Raw genomic sequence first — 16,644 nt, 5'->3', positions numbered from 1 at the left:
TGCTGGGTCTGGGCTGGGGGCAGGGAGACGAGGCAGGTGAGGCAGACACACTACTGCCGCCAGAACTCCCACTCGGTGCGTGGCCCACAGGGAACGACCTGGAGCTTCAGGCAGTGGCAGGAGCCAGACAGGAAGCAAGCCCGAGGAGGGAGGTCAGGAACAGCTCTCTGGGAGGGGCATTTGGGCAGCGAACAGGGCAAACAAGAAACTAGGCAGAGGGACCTCAAGAGGGATAAGCCTGGCACCCCACAGGACAGAAACGAGGCCTCTGTGCTAAGGTGCAGTGAGCGCTGAGTGAGGGTACAAAGGGGCGCTGAAGACAGATCACACGGGGCCCTCTGGGTGGGCCACATGGAAAGCCTGCCAAGCTATAGCCCCTGAGCCAAGAGCAATCTGCTGCCTAGTTTGTACAGCCGGTTTTGTGGGCTAAGAATGGCTTTTAGATCTAAAAAAATTGCTGGCCGAATGTGAAAATTACAAGAGCTTTAAATTTCAGTGTCCAGAAGTAACAGGTTACAGGAATCCAGCCCCACTCACTGGTGTCTGTGTTGTCTGTGGCTGCTCTTGCACGGTAACAGCAGACTCAAGTCACCCTGCGAGAAGCTAAAAGTGGGGCTCCGAGCGCTTGGTACTGGGGCTCAGCAGAGCACAAAGGGCAGAGATGTAGCTGTAACCCCACAGGGTTGAGGGCCTCGCACATCACCATCTTGAACAGTCTTTGTTATGTTTTTTTAAGATTTATTTATTTGAGAGGCAGGGGGCAGAAAGAGAGGAAGAGTCTTTTCTTTCTTTCTTTTTTACGATTTTAATTTATTTGTCAGAAAGAAAGAGAGAGAGCACAAAAGCAGAGGGAGAAGCGGATGCCCCCCCCCCCCCCCCCCGAGCAGGGAGCTCAACCGACTGAAGGCAGATGCTCAACTGACTGAACCCCCCAGGCGCCCCCGGGGGACAGAGTCATAGCCAGTGTCTGCACTGAATGCAGAGCTCCATGTGGGGCTTGATCTTACCACTGAGGTCATGACCTGAGCTGAAACCAGGAGTCAGACATTTAGCCGAGGTGCCCTCTGTTTGTTACGGATCTATGTTACGTATCTATTACATGTGCACGCCCACACCAGGGCAGTGAGAGAAGCTGGCCCTGCCCGTTACCTCCCTGTCCCCGTCGGCACTGCCAGACCAACTGCTCACCACAACACACCGACTCGAGCAACAGTCAGAGGAAGGTCAAACAGACACTGGAATGGAAATCTCATCACAGCAGAACTACTTCACAAAACGAGAAGGACTCTTGCAACAAGTCAGTTCCCAAGTGGCTCATTCATTAGCTAAACAAGGGAAGCTGTTCACTGGTGACTGGTTAAATTACTAGTTTTAAAGATTTTATTCGTTTATCTGACAGAGACAGCGAGAGAGGGAACACAAGCAGGGGGAGTGGGAGAGGGGGAAGCAGGCCCCCCAACGACCAGGGAACCCGATGTGGCACCCGATCCCAGGACCTTGGGATCCTGACCGGAGCGGAAGGCCGAGGCGCGCCCCCAGTGGTGGGTGGACTGAAGGCGCGGACTGCCGCAGGGAACAAGCTCAAGACCATCCGCCTTTCGGCAAGGACAGTGCTTGAAGAACTGCGGACAGGGAGCTGCAGCAGGAGCCTGGGACTCACCAGGGTTTCTTGGGCTCTTGATGGTGTCTGGGCGCTACCGACGCTCCCCTGCCCTCACAAAGGAGTCGGTGGGCAGTGGGAGGCGACGGAGGAACCAGCCTCCACGCGGCATCTTGGAGGAAAGATCACGGCTGAGACAGCCTCCCGGGAGCTGAGGCGATGCCTCCTTCCAGACAACCTGCAGACGCACCGCAGGCGGCGACCAGGCTGACGGCGCATCCCAGGAAGGCTCGGCCACAGCGCGCACAGAGCCTGTGCAAACGGAGCTGAGGGGCCACGGCGGGGCCACCCGCGGAGTCGCTCTGCCGGTCGCTCTGGCGCCCGCACAGTGGTGCCCGCCGCAAGCTTCATCTGCTCTCCTGGATGTAGGGGCCTGATTAGGCAGAGGAACTGTAAACCCGGGATATAGGGGCGGGCCAGGCCAGATAGCCGTATTCAGTCAGAGGGGTGTGCATATATTAACTGTGGTAGGTTGAAATCCGATTGGCCACCTGTGTGTGGGCGGGGCTCAGCCACCTCTATAAAAGATGGTCTGTGAGGCTGGATGGGGGAGGGTTTTTTTTTTTTTAGCAAGAGCCCTGCACCACCGCGAGCTGTAACACGAGCGGCGCCGTAACATGAGCGGCACTACCCGGTGCACCGCCCAGTGCACCGCCCAGAGCAGCAGCGGCAGCAGCGCCACAGCAAGCGGCACCGCCTTGTGCACCAGAGCAGCAGCGGCAGCAGCGCCGCCTTGAGCTGTAACATGAGCGGCGCCGCCCCGTGCACCACCGCGAGCAGCAGCAGCGGCGCCACAGCCAGCGGTATCGCCCCGTGCACCGCCCAGAGCAGCAGCGGCAGCGGCGCCACAGCGAGCGGCATCGCCCCGTGCAGCACCGCGAGCAGCAGCGGCAGCGGCGCCACAGCGAGCGGCATTTCCCCGTGCACCGCCCAGAGCAGCATCTGCAGCGACGCCACAGCAAGCGGCACCGCCTCGTGCACCAGAGCAGCAGCGGCAGCGGGGCAGCCTTGAGCCGTAACACGAGCGGTGCCGCCCCGTGCACCACCACGAGCAGCAGCGGCAGCGGCGCCACAGCCAGCGGCATCGCCCCGTGCACCGCCCAGAGCAGCAGCGGCAGCGGCGCCACTGCGATGCCACGAGCGACGCCACCCTGAGCCAGAGTATCAGCAGCAGCGCCGCCGCAAGCAGCCTCTCAAGAGCCAACGGTGCAGCCATGCCGGGAGTGGGTCTGTGGTACAGTGAGGGTGAGGCAGGGAGCCTCCAGGGGGGACCCCAGCGACTGGGAGGCGGTGGTCCCCAGCAAGACTCGGGCACCTACCAGTCGGTTTGGTTTCTGATGCAGTTTGGTTTCTGATGCAGTTTGGTTTCTGATGCATGGCGCGAAATAAAACTTTGCTTGATTTTCGCTTTGTGTCAGTCTCGTTCCTTTGATCACGGACCCTAACACTGGACTCTGCCAGAAACAGCAGCTGAACGTCCTGACCTGCGCACCGGGGCGGCTCCACGGCAGAAGCATTTTCCTGGCGTCTTCTCAAACTGTGCTGAGACGGAGATTTTCTGACAGAAAATCCTCTCCACGGCTGTGATCCAGCCCCAACGACTGAATGGACATGAGGCTGGTTTTTTGGAGGGCAGATTTTGTTTCTTTTTTTTATTTAGAAAAATGTTTTGAAAGATTTATTGGACAGACAGATCACAAGCAGGCAGAGAGGCAGGCGGGGGCGGGGAGCAGGCTCCCGGCCGAGCAGAGAGCCCGACGCGGGGCTCGATCCCAGGACCCTGGACCACGACCTGAGCCGAAGGCAGAGGCTCAACCTGCGGGGCCCCCCACATGCCCCAGATTCTATGTTTCTTAATGAATTCCAACTAAAATTATAAGCAAACATTTATACGTGAACCCGACGCTGACGCTGCGGTACAGTCTCACTTGATGACCAGCAGCGTCTGAGCCACAGGTGACGCCGGCTCGCCTCACCCACGTCGCGCGCCGCAAACACGACACGGAGCGAGAGCCGCGCTCCGCCTCAGACACCGTCTCCAAGACAGCGCGCACCTGGGGCGCGACTTCCAGGCCTCAGCGCAAGAGCCGGCGGGAGACACGTCTCCGGGAATCCCCTCGTGGCAGAGCCCAGGGGCTCCGGCCTCTGCAGGGGCGGGGCCGCGACGAGGCAACCGGCAGGAGGAACGGCGGAGAGCACGGGTCAGCGCCCTCCGAACGACGCTCGCGCGGCAGTCCGTGAAGCACACAACCGCGCCACAAGCCTCAAGAGACGCGACCACGGCTGTCGCGGGGGGCGGGGCCGCCCGGCTCCCTCTGACGCCTCCGAGCGGTGCCCCCCGGCCTTCCTGCTGTGCCCCGCGCCTCCCTCCTCGCCGCGGGGGGCCCCCCAGGAGCCCGGTCCGGCGAGAGCGAAGCAGCAGCGGCGAGAAAGTGCACTCGGGCCGACCCAGACCTGACCCGACGGCGCGGTGGCTGGCGAGAGCAGGGCGTCCTCAGACGGCGCCCCCGCGCTCCAAAGCTAAGGGACTGAACACGGAGCCGAGACAAGGGCCGCCGGCCGGAGCCTCGGAGAACACGGCTCGGAGGTGGACGCGGAGGAGCCGGGTCCGCGGAGACCCGGGGAAATGCAGAAAATCCAAGGATCCGCGAGACCGGAGCACGCGGCCGTCCCAGACTCGCTGGGGCCCCAGCCGCAGCCGCAGCCGCAGCCGGAACCGGAACCGGAACCGCAGCCGCAGCCGCAGCCGGAACCGGAACCGGAACCGCAGCTGCAGCCGGAACCGGAACCGGAACCGCAGCCGGAACCGGAACCGCAGCCGCAGCCGCAACCGCAGCCGGAACCGGAACCGCAGCCGCAGCCGCAGCCGCAATCCAACCCTGTGGCCTCCGGGGCCTGCGGAAGCTCCTGAAAGCCGGAGGGAGAAACACGACGACCCCGCGACACAGCGTCTGTCGGCGGCCGCCGGAGACCGTCTCACGGGTCCGCGCGGCACAGTGAGGGGAGAACCCGAGCCCGGCAGCGCCCGCGACGCCGCACACACGTGCTTCCCAGCGGGAAGACGTCCTTCCTCAGGAACACGAAGTGACGGGGCGTCGCGCACACTCGCACGGCCGGCGCCGTCCCGCGAGGGCTCGGGCCCAGGGCGTCCACCCGAGAACCCGCGCAGACGCGAGCAGCACCGGGAACCGAGACGGCGACGACCCTTGAGCCTCCTCACGGCGCCGCCGCCGCCTCACCGCTGGTCACCGGGTCCGGCCACGCGGAACCAACCGCCGCGTCTCAGGAGCTTCGCCGGGCGCGGCCCACGCACACCGGCCGGACCCCGCCCCGCCCCGCCGCGGCACCGAGGAAGCCGCCGCAGCACGGGGTGAAGCCGAGGGAAGGAAGGTTCGACGGAGCCGGCGACCGACTCGAGCCCGCCAGACCCGCCGTCGCACCGCGAGCGCCGGAAGGCCCGGGAGGAGGCAGGAAGGCGGGGCCGGAAGTGCGCGGCGGCGGCAAGTCCCAGGAAAAGCCTAAAAACAGGCGCAAGGTAAAGGCGGGAGGAGGAGCCCACGCCACGGCTTGGCGAGAAACCGGGTGTTTGCGTCAATCCGAGCAGCGTCCGCAGCCACCGAGGGCCGCGCGCGGGAGAGAAACGGGCCGCTTCGCCCGGGAAGCCCCGCAGGCCGGCGGGACGAGCCCCGCGAGCGCCGCCGGGGGAGCGCCGGGGCCGGGCTGCGAGCCTCCCGCCGCGGAAGGCGTCTCAGCGCGACCGGGTCACCGTCCTCGCCCCGGCGCTGCGGGGAGCCCCACGCAGAGCTGCGCGCGAGCTGAGGAGGGAGGCGGGGCCGCAGGCAGAACCGCCACCGGAGCCGAGGGCGGGAGGGCGGCGGCGCGCAGCGTCCCTGGTGACCGTGAAGGCCGCACGTCGAGTCCGCGGCCCGGCAGGGTGGGCGCTCCCCAAAACCCAAGTCGGGGTCCCCTGGGAACGCCGCCTGGCCCTCCGGCAGCGTCTCCCTGATGGAGGGCGGCACGCGACCCCGACGACGGCAGGGCTCCGGGGCCGGGCCGCTGCGAGCAGACACGCGGGCACCAGCATGGCCAGGGCGGAGGGGACAGTTTAGAAGACGAAGAGCGAATCCCTCCTAGCGCCCCAGCAAAGTAGCCCCAGACAGATTCAGGCCTCAGTGTGAAAATTAAACTAAGGTGGGGGCGCCTGGGGGGCTCAGCGGGTTGAGCCTCTGCCTTCCACTCGGGTCATGATCTCAGGGTCCTGGGATCAAACCCCGCATCGGGCTCTCTGCTCAGCGGGGAGCCTGCTTCCCCCTCTCTGTTTGCCTCTGCCTACTTGTGATCTCTGCCTGTCAGATAAATAAATACAATATATTTAAACAAAACAAAAACTGTAAGGTGAAGGCAGGACATGCAAGGGAATGGGTGTAGCCAAGGAAGAACTTTTTAAACAAAATATTGAAAGCATAAACCACAAGGACAAAAGACTGATAAACGTGGCTGCCTGAGAATCAAGGACAAAGGGCCCAGTAAGCAGTCAGGTGACAGAGGACAGGACGCCCATAACATCTACAAGGATCAATGAGGAACTGATATTGGCAACATAAAAGAACTCCTGCAAACTACACAGAAAATAAACCAGCAACTCCAGTGGCAGATGAGTAAAAAAATGTAAGCAACAAATGGTGAACGAGCTCGTGAAGAGAGAATGAGCCTCAGAGGCAAAGAAGAAATGAAAATGAATGGGCCAGCAAGGCCCTCCCCCCCCAACAAAGCCCGGTGCTGGGACCCTCTGGCAGCCGCACAGACCCCAGGACCCTCACCCAGACCCCTGGTGGTGGAGCCGCAGGGCCACCCCACAGTCAGAAGAGCAGCACCCTAACCTAGGACCCACATGTGACGGGAGCACATGTGGACCGCAAGACACACACCAGGTGCACGGGGGGGTGAGCAGCGTGTAGACAACCGCAGGAGAGGGCAGCAGAGAAGAGTGTGTGCCTCAAAGGACACAGAGACCATCAACCAATCCCTTTGCTGGATCAGTGATCTAGGTGACAGAACAGCAAGCGTCCTGCCAACCCAGAGACAGGTGTCCAGAACTGGCGACCAGTAAATCCAACAGCTATCGATTATTTATAAGAAACGCACCCATGGGGCTCCTGGGTGGCTCAGTGGGTTAAAGCCTCTGCCTTCGGCTCAGGTCATGATCTCGGGGTCCTGGGATCGAGCCCCGCATCGGGCTCTCTGCTCAGTGGGGAGCCTGCTTCCTCCTCTCTCTCTCTCTCTGCCTGCCTCCTCTGCCTACTTGTGATCTCTCTCTGTCAAATAAAATCTTAAAAAAAAAAAAACAAAAAAAAAACCACGCACCCAAAGTATAAGGAAAGGACTGTAGTTTGGGGAGACATGTTCAGAGGTCGAAGCAGCAGTGTTACATGATATCAAACCGACTTCAAGGTGGGGTGCCTGGGTGGCTCAGTGGATTAAGCTGCTGCCTTCGGCTCAGGTCATGATCTCAGGGTCCTGGGATTGAGCCCCGCGTCGGGCTCTCTGCTCCGCGGGGAGCCTGCTTCCTCCTCTCTCTCTGCCTGCCTCTCTGCCTACTTGTGATCTCCGTCTGTCCAATAAATAAATAAAATCTTAAAAAAAAACCGACTTCAAGGCAACGAGAGGGGAAACAGGACGACTACTTGATGACAAAGCAGTTAATTCCCAAGGAAAAGCTAACAGTCCCAAATTGATGCATGACCAACACACGGCTCCAACACAGAGGAAGCAGTGCCGGACAGATGAAAAGGAGAAACAGATGAATCCTAGCAATCCAGGAGACTCGACCTCTTCAGAAGTGACACACCAGGCAGACAAAAAAATCAGTAAGAAACTTGACTGATAACAACAGATCTAACCTTACGAACACACAGAGAACCTTAGACCTAACAAACGGGTAAGAATTTTTTTTTAAACATTCACAAAACCATTTACAAAATTCAGGATTTAAGTCACAAAGCAAATCTCAAAAACAATACTAACAAAGCCCCCCCCCATGTTTTCTGACCAAAATGAAATTACATTGGCGATGAAGAACGAGAATGAGAAATAACCCAGTTTTAGAAATTAGGACATTTGTAAGTTACAAATCAGTCAAAGAAGAAACCATAATTAAAACCGGAACATATTTGGGGTGCCTGGGTGGCTCAGTCAGTAGGATGTCAGACTCTTGGTTTTGTCTCAGGTCATGATCACAGGGTCCTGTCGAATCTCACACTGGGCTCCCTCCTCAGTGGGGAGCCTGCTTCTCGCTTTCCCTCTGCCCCTCCCTGATGTGTGTGCATGCGCCTACTCTCCCCCTTCCTTTGCCCCTCCCTCACACTCACGCTTGCTCTCTCTCAAATAAAATCTTAAAAAAAAAAGTTATCAATCTCACTCTATTTTGAAAAGTACACTGAACAAGTATTTTAGGAATGCAAGGAATACTGAATTAAATGCCAATTGCAGGAATGTCCCTGGTCCAGAGGCCAGAAGTCCAAGCTCCAGCTGTGGGCGGGGCTGGCCCCCTCTGGAGGCTCTGGGGGACAACTGTCCCAGGCCTTTCTCCAGCTGCTGGTGAAGCTGGCAGTCCTGGGCACCCCAGGGCTTGTGGATGCATTGCTCTGTCTCTGCCTCCGTTGTCACTGGTCTTCTTGTGTCCCTGTTCTTACGAGGACATCAGTCCTACCTGGTTAAGGCCCACCCTCTCCAGTGTAACCTCACTCATTACATCTGCAAGAGTCCTATTTCCAAGTAAGTTCCCGTGCTGAGTTCCTGGGGTTAGGACTTCAGCCGATCTCTGGGGAACACAGGTCAACCTACAACACCAATATCAACAGACGTGGCAAATATACTCGATAAAACGGTACATCCATTCACAAAAGCCTGACAACAGAAGGGGGGGACTTCCTGTGCCTGACAGACAGTGTCACCACATCATCAGGACAGCAGGCATGCAGGCTTGGCCCTGGGACAAGGCCAGGCACTGGGGCCGGATCAGCAGGAGCCCAGCAAACGTGGCAGAAACAAGACTGAAACAAAAGAGTCGATGTGCATGTAACAGGAACGATCAGAAGACAGGACTTTAGGAAGGGATATAAAGTAGATACAGCACCTGGAAATAAGCCTTAAAAATATGCAAGTCCAAGGGGCGCCTGGGTGGCTCAGTGGGTTAAGCCTCTGCCTTCGGCCCAGGTCATGATCTCAGGGTCCTGGGATCGAGCCCCGCATCGGGTTCTCTGCTCAGCGGGGAGCCTGCTTCCCCCTCTCTCCGCCTGCCTCTCTGCCTACTTGTGATCGATCTCTCTCTCTGTCAAATAAATAAATAAATAAATAAAATCTTAAAAAAAAAATACCCAAGTCCTTTGCGGAGAGAAGTGTTAAGGCACGCCATCTTATTGTGGGAAAAGACAATGTAACAGAGATGCCCATTTCCCCTGAGCTGACCCATAAACTCAGCACAATTCTAACCCAAATCCAAACAGGACTTGTGGTGGAAATCCTGACCCGGAGCTGAGGCAGTAACCCCACATCCCCACAGAACATGCAAGGCTCCAGAAGAGAACAGTCCCACTCCGGGCAGCACTGCACAGAGCAGAGAAGGGCCGCCGGAGAGAGGGGGCGACAGACACATCTGCCAACAGAACCGTAAAAAGAATCCAATCTCTCCACCTAGTTACAGAGATGAGTCAGCAACCAATAGGATGAAGAATTCAAAATCATCACACCCCGATGCAACGGAGACTCTGTGTGGTGAGCCCAGGGGCTGCGGAAGCTGACCGACAGCGGGAGTGCGGGAGGGCTGCTCGGTGGGGGCACAGCGGGGGCCCCACGGGGAGCCAGAGGCAGAGCCCACACCCATTTGCTTTCTCGGTGCTCGCCCCGGGAGCTCCCCAACCTCACCAGGGGAAGTGCCACTTTCTGGGGGCGACCCCCAGCGTCTCCTTAGGCCCACCCAGCCACTGCCTCTTTGGCTTCTGACCTCTGGGGAGAGTCCAAGGTAGGGGCCCAGGGCAGGCCGCCCCAAGATGTGTCACCAGGGCAAACTGATTATTTTGCACAGAAGCCACTTGGGAAACCACTGGTGCAAGGTCAGACCCCGCTCTGTCCCCGAAAGCTGAAGTAACCCTTCCACGTGGAGACCACCCTCCTTGGAGGGGAGGTAAAAAGACACACTTCTCGGGCGCCTGGGGGGCTCAGTCATTAAGCATCTGCCTTCGGCTCAGGTCATGATCCCGGGGTCCTGGGATCGAGTCCCGCATCGGGCTCCCTGCTCAGAGGGGAGTCTGCTTCTCCCTCTGCCGCTCCCCCTGCTTGTGTTCCCTCCCTCGCTGTCTCTGTCAGTTAAATAAATAAATAAAAATCTTAACCAAAAAAAAAAATCCAGAGGTGGATGCTTCCTCGCTGAACAAGCTGGACAAAGAGACCTTGTTAACATCACCTCAGTCCAGACTCTGCACAGAGTTCCTCCTAAATAAAGCTCCCAAAGGTCTGCTCTCTTTATCCTGCCGATTCCTCACTAATTCACTGTCTCCTTGTCTAAAAAATATAAAAACTACCTGTGTCGGCCATTTCTTGGGGTCTCAATTTCATTACTGGACTTCTGTGCATAAAATAAAACTGTTTTCTTCCTCCTGTCAATCTGACCTATGTCCATTTAATTCCAAACCCAGCCGGAAGAATCCCAGGAGGAAAGAAGATTTCTGCCTCCCCAGCGCCAGCGTTCCCACTGATCTGACCCGTGGACGTGCCCCACCTTCCTCATCCCACTTATAGCACCACAGCCGGCTGTCCAGCCCCCCACAGCACCCCAAACCTGCCAGTATGCCCATCCAACTGTTCCACGCAGAAGAGCGGGTCCAGCTCCCACCTATGGCGCCGGCCACCCACTTCCATCCTGGGCCCCTCGGACGTCCCTTCACAGGAGCAAAACGGAGCTGCAGCATCAAGCAGGTCAGATCACTTCGTGGGTCCTGCTGTCCCCGAGTAAAATCCAGCATCTCCACTCACACCCCATCCCTACCACCCTGCCTGGCCTCCGAGGCCAATTATCGTGTCCCTCCATCCTCCCGGGCTTGTCACCTCCTGTCCCCAGGGCATACCATCCTAGCACCTTCCTGACCAGCCAATCCTGCTGGATTGGGCTCCCTGAGATGGGCCCAGAGCCGTGCCAGCCAGGTGTGGGCACTGGGGTACAGGAAGCTTCTGGGGGTCTGCCTCCGGTGGATCCTAACCCCACATCCATGCCTCCCACAGTGGACAGAACCAAATGATTTCATGGTCAGAAGCCAGAAAACCTCCCGTCCCAGGTGCCTCCCAACAGCCCTGCCTGGGAAAGGGGAGCCCAGAGCCGCCCATCGGGGGGCAGATCCCGGCCTCCCTTATCACCAACATACGCTCTTGCCAAATGGCAGCGAGGGCGTCTGGAGGGCACGGGTGGGAGCCAGTACGGGCAACTGTTGGCCTGAGGCCTGCCACAAACCCCCACCCCCCGCACTGGCTGGCACGCCCGGCCCCATCTGCCCACCTCACCTGCCGCTCTCATCCTTCAGAGCCCCAAAGGTGGCCTGCCGGCTGGCCCTCCCCAAAGGCTCCTGTGCCTTCTCGCCAGCGTCCAGCTCAGGCTCCAGGGACGAGCTGGTGCTACCCTCACGGCTGACGCTGCTGGCCCTCCCGGGGCTGTTCTCCGCCGAGGCGCGGGGGGACTCGGTGTTCTGCTTCAGGGTCTGCAGCTTGGCGAGGGGGATGATGTCGCAGTCCTGCGGCCGGTGCCACACGGTGCGCTGGGTGCTGGCGTTGTAGTAGTAGAAGCGGGACGTGTTGGGGTCAAACAGCTCCCACCACTGGTTCTCGCTGGTGCGCTTGATGCGGACGCCGGCGGGCGGGTCCCACACGCACTCCCCGGTGACCAGGTTGGCGTACATGCGCTCCCGCGTGCGTGGCTCGATGATCTCCACCCACTCCAGCCTGGGGAAGGGCAAGAGGAGCGTTAGCAGGCTCAGGTGCCGGCCTCAGGAACAAGGGTCTCCTGCAGCCTGGCCCGGGACAAGGAGGCTGCCTCCAACCGCCAGCCCACTGCCCACCCCGGGGCGCGGGACCCATCCGCCACGTGCTGTGCCCCGTGTGCCCCAGCCGCTGCGCAGGCCCCCTCCTAGCGGAGGGCGGTGTTTGTAGACCCTGGCCCCCATCTGCCGTCCCTCACACCAGAGCACCAAGCCAGACTGAAGCCCCATCCCTGACCCTCCAGAAGCTTGTTATTGCCCGGAGCTCTCCGTGGACACCTGGCCAGCACCTCCCCGCTGGCCTCCAAGGCTCTAGCTCCCTGTCCTTTGAGGAAACTGCATACAGCTTGGCTGCGTCCGGCAGGGGGCCCTGGCTGCTCTCAGTTGGCCTGGCCACCACAGGCCACCACTGGCCGTCCACCTGCAGCAGGAATGGACGCCCCATCTTTACACCAGGCCCAGCTGAGAAGCCCAGCTGGGCTGGGGTGTGACTTGTGCTCTGGATCCATGTCCTCCCTGGGGCTCCCAGAGCGTCCCCCACCTTAATGACACTGTTTGTTTGCTTTTGAAGATTTTATTCATTTATTTTAGAGAGAGATACAGAGAGCCTGAGTGGGCAAGAAGGGCAGAGGGAGAGGGAGAATCCCAAGCAGGTTCCCCACTGAGCGTAGAGCCCCACACAGGGCTGGATCTCATGACCCTGAGACCATCACCCAACGCCCAACCAACCACAACACCCAGGCACATCATCCCACCGTTCTGTAATGAAAACTACAGCTATTCAGAACAAGGCACTTTTAATGTCAATATATCTGATATCAGGGTGTGTCTGGCTGACTTGTAGCATATTTTTATTCTGCTTCCAAGTTTCCGCATAATAACGACCCTTGAAATGCCGCAGACAGCAGTGCAGCGTGGAGGCTCGCGTCTGACAGCCCTTCTACTGTTCGGGACCCGCGTGATGGGCACGCCCGTCAGCATCACAGCGCTGGCCTCTGAGAGCTGACCTGCTCAAGCCAGATGCCCTGCCCTGGAGGGAGAAGGACCAGCCCCATTACTCGCTGTCCACTCCGAGCAGCTCGGAGGCTCTGGGGCCTCCTTCGGGGTCGACAGATGCTTCCAGAAGCCGGTGAGGAGGGCTGGGTGAGTCCTGGGTCTGTCTCTGCCAGCACCTGGACTTGGGCACCCGGCACAGCACAGCAAGGCCAGGCAGATGGACACCATGAGCACCCAATCTGTGGGACAGGGTGCCCTGTGTGGTCAGACAGCGAGGGGCAGTGGCGGCATGTGGAACCACGGAGAGTGCAGGAGACGGGGTGACAGGGAGAGAAGGGAGCATGGCAGGATGAGTGCAGGACCTGCCTATGGGGCCCACCGACCCCGAAAAGGGCCAGGCAGTGCAGGCAAGTTCTCGAGCAGCAGGGTTTGTGAGAGAGAGCGTGGGGAGGAGGAAGCAGACATCCCTCCCAGCCGGACCTCGCCTGGGAAGCCAAGAGGAGCCAGGAGCAAGCAGGGAATGTGGCAAGGCCACAGTGTGGGCCTGTCTGACCTGAGGATAAACAGCAGCCATCTGGAGGCTGGCAGAGCCGTCCTGCGGGTGCAGGCAGTGGGGGGGCGGGGGGGAGTCGGGGCTAGGAGGAAGCCAGCGCATGGCAGGGTGAGTCCTGTCCCATAGCCCCTGGGACCCGGCACAGGGCGACCCTTTCCCTCCCCCGAGGCCCTCCCTACCTGCCTGGCCCACAGGCCACACTCCCACCTCTCCGAGGGGGCCAGTGGGGGGCCCCACAACCGCACTCCTCAGTCCTCAATGGAACTACTGATCACTACTGATCACCCCCTTTCACTTTCAAAGTCTTAACTTTTCGTTTTGAAACAGTCTTAGGCCATCAAGGCTGCTCGAACAGAACGCGGCCGACTGGGCAGTTTACGAACAACAGACGTTTCTTGTTTGCAGCCGGGAAGCCGGATGTGGGAGTCAAGGAGCTGGCCGGGTTCTGGTGAGAACTGTCCCGACAGCAGACAATGCTTGTCCCTGCGCCCTCACACAGACAGCAGACGGGGCGGCGTGCTCTCCTGGGGTGCCAGTCCCACCACGGGGCTCCACCCAACATCTCGTCCCCCAAAGGCCCCGCCTCCACGCGCCATCAACACGCACAGCACGGGGGACACACTCAGCCTGGAACAGAAACAGCTTCACGTGAACAGACAGTTAAAGCGACGGTGTTATTGCCCACAGGACACAGGCAGAGATCCGCTCAGGGCACCGTGCTCGGGCCTGCAGGAGCGTGCGGCCGCAACCACGGCAGCCACCAGCCGTGGCCCCCCTCCGTGTGGTGAGGATGGCCTCATGGGGAGCCACTTCAGGCGTCTCTGGTCTCTCCCACTGAGGCCTGCCCCCCTTCCGCACCTCCTCACCAGGACCCTGTCCCGGGTGCTCCCCACGTCAGACCAGTCACAGTGCGGGTAGCAGGAAACCCATACTTTTTCTCCTTCCCTGTTTTCCAAGTTTCACAATGTGTTTTCACCCCATGGTGCCTTCTGCTTTTTTGGTGGAAAGTCTTGACTTTAATGTTGAACTCATAGATCTTTTCTTTTCTTCCCTGATTTCTCCTCTTTGTACCCTGTTTAAAAACTCCTCCCTACTTCTAATAGCTTTGCCTCCTCTTGAAGTCGTTTCTGTATCTGGCCCTTCGTTGACTGTGTGAAATTTCAGTTTCCTCACGCAGATCACTGGGCCGCTCACGATGGTCTGCACACAGCACCCTTCCGTCCACGACAGACCCATGTCTGAGCGAGCCACCAGCTCTGTGGTCAGTATGAACCGGACCAGCACCCTGTCGTTCTCCCCAGGACAGCTGCGTACAACCCGCATGTTCCAAAGTCCCACTCGGCTTCCTCCTCACGTGTGTCCTGGCTGCTCCCGGCCCTCGCTCTTCCCTGCAGACTCTGCTGTCCACCCCAGGAGGATCGCACGCACGTCCACCCAAACCATGGCATACCCACTCGTCCAGGTCTCCGTGAAAGGCTGTGTACACCTTTTGTCAGACTTATTCCCAGTCTTCACACACACACACACTGCTGTAAATGGTGTGTTTATGCTTTTAAAAAACAAAACCATGGGGTGCCTGGGGGGCTCAGTGGGTTAAGCCTCTGCCTTCAGCTCAGGTCATGATTCCAGGGTTCTGGGATCGGGCCCTGCGTCGGGCTCCCTGCTTCTCCCTCTCCCACTCCCCTGTGCGTGTGTTCCCTCTCTCGCTGTGTCTCTCTCTGTCCAATAAATAAATAAATCTAAAAAAAAAAAATCATGACCTATAACGTATACAGAAAAATGTACAGAACACAGAAATAAGTTTAATGAGCAATTACGATCCAACACGGGTGTGGCCGACACTCACCAAGAAGTAAAACAAGGCAGCGTCGGAGACATGTCCACAACACACCTCTGTTCGCCCTGAAGACACCACTGTCCTGACTTTGAAGGCAACGGCTTCCCTGCCGTTAAAGTTCTACCATCTTGGAAGATACCTAAACAAATTCATTTAAGTGTGTCTATTTTTTAATCATATACTCACCCAATAAAACGAATTTTTTGTGTGTTTTGTTTCTTTCACTCGCCAGTGACACTTGGCCGCTGCTGTCTGCCCACTCAAGCCGCGGGCCCCCAGCGCTGCCCGGGTAAACCCTTGACACGGTGTTTATTTTGGTTTGTCTTAGTCTGCGTGTGTGTGTATGTGTGTAAACTCTGCACCCAAGTGGGCTCAGGCTCATGACCCCAAGATCAGGAGTTTCATGCTCCAGCGACAGAGCCAGCTGGGCGCCTGGGTCACACGCTTCTGATCAATTCTGCTGACAGTTTTTTGCCACCTGGAACCATCTCTCACAACCACGCTGTGCACACCCTTATCCGTGAGCAGAGGACGCAGAAGCCTGCAGTGGCGGGATGCTGGGTCCCAGGAGAGGACCCCGACTTGCTCTCCCCGGAGCTGTTCACAGCAACACTCCGGTCCCTCACCCCAGCCTGCCTCTCGGTGTTCAATTTGCATTGCTGACTTTATAGATTCTCTGACCGGTGCTGGGAGGTAGAAACACAGTCTATTTTGTATAATCTTTTTTAAGATTTAAAAAAAAATTATTTATTGGAAAAAGAAAGTGACAGAGAGAGAGCACACAAGCAGGGGGAGCAGCCGAGGGCGGGGGGAGAAGCAGCCTTCCCGCTGTGCAGGGAGCCCGACTCGGGGTTCGATCCCTGCACGGGATCATGACCTGAGCCGAAGGCAAACGCTGAATGACTGAGCCACCCAGGCGCCCCAAGATTTTATTTGAGCTTTGATGCAGGGCTCGAACTCACAGCCTCGAGATGAGAGGCTACACACTCGACCGCTGGAGCCAGCCAGGTGCCCTGCCTCATAGATCTTTAAACACGGATAATTCCAGCGTCGGGTTTTGGGCCTCACTGCTGGAGCCCCGTTTCCTTATGTGTTTATTCTCTGGGTCCAACTCCTCTGAGGTCCCTCTCTGCGCCTGCGACAGGACTGCTAAGCATTAGTGGAAGAAACCCAACAAGAGGGAGGGTGGGCACCATGGTGAGAAGAGAAGCTCGGCAGGGTCCACCCAGGCCCTCACCAAACTGCGCATGGGACGCAGCAGAATGCTCGGCGCTTCCAGGCCTCACCTCACCTCCTGCCTCCTCTCCGGACGTCCCATGCACAGCCCCACAGAGAACTCTGCGGTGCAGCTCCCCCGACACCCTCCACGCGTACGCGCTTTGCCCCTCACCCAACCCACTCCCTCTGCCACACTCCCATCGTTTCACACCGCAGGAAACCGGCTGATGCCCCTTCCACCGGCCCGCAGGACCCCAAAACCCCTTCAGGGAACCTCTGCTTCTCGGGCTGTCACTGCCTGAGCCTCGGCCCCCAACCACGACCCCCTGGGCACCTGGCCCAGGGAGAAGCGGCACGT

At 58.8% G+C, this 16,644-nt stretch overlaps 1 protein-coding gene across 8 annotated transcripts in view; it reads right to left on the bottom strand.

Moving 5' to 3' along the window:
- Positions 1-16,644, bottom strand: part of ARHGAP39 (Rho GTPase activating protein 39) — a 96,889-nt gene that overhangs the window by 28,258 nt on the left and 51,987 nt on the right. For all 8 annotated transcript variants that reach the window (XM_046023797.1, XM_046023791.1, XM_046023807.1 and 5 more), the window contains one exon: positions 11,213-11,647. In XM_046023797.1, coding sequence (XP_045879753.1) covers positions 11,213-11,647 — 435 coding nt within the window. The remainder of the gene's footprint in view (positions 1-11,212; positions 11,648-16,644) is intronic.

Source organism: Meles meles, chromosome 1, assembly GCF_922984935.1.
Source record: "Meles meles chromosome 1, mMelMel3.1 paternal haplotype, whole genome shotgun sequence".
NCBI lineage: Eukaryota > Metazoa > Chordata > Mammalia > Carnivora > Mustelidae > Meles > Meles meles.
The sequence above is the reverse complement of the archived record's forward strand: the minus strand, read 5'-3'. Positions and strand labels throughout refer to the sequence as shown.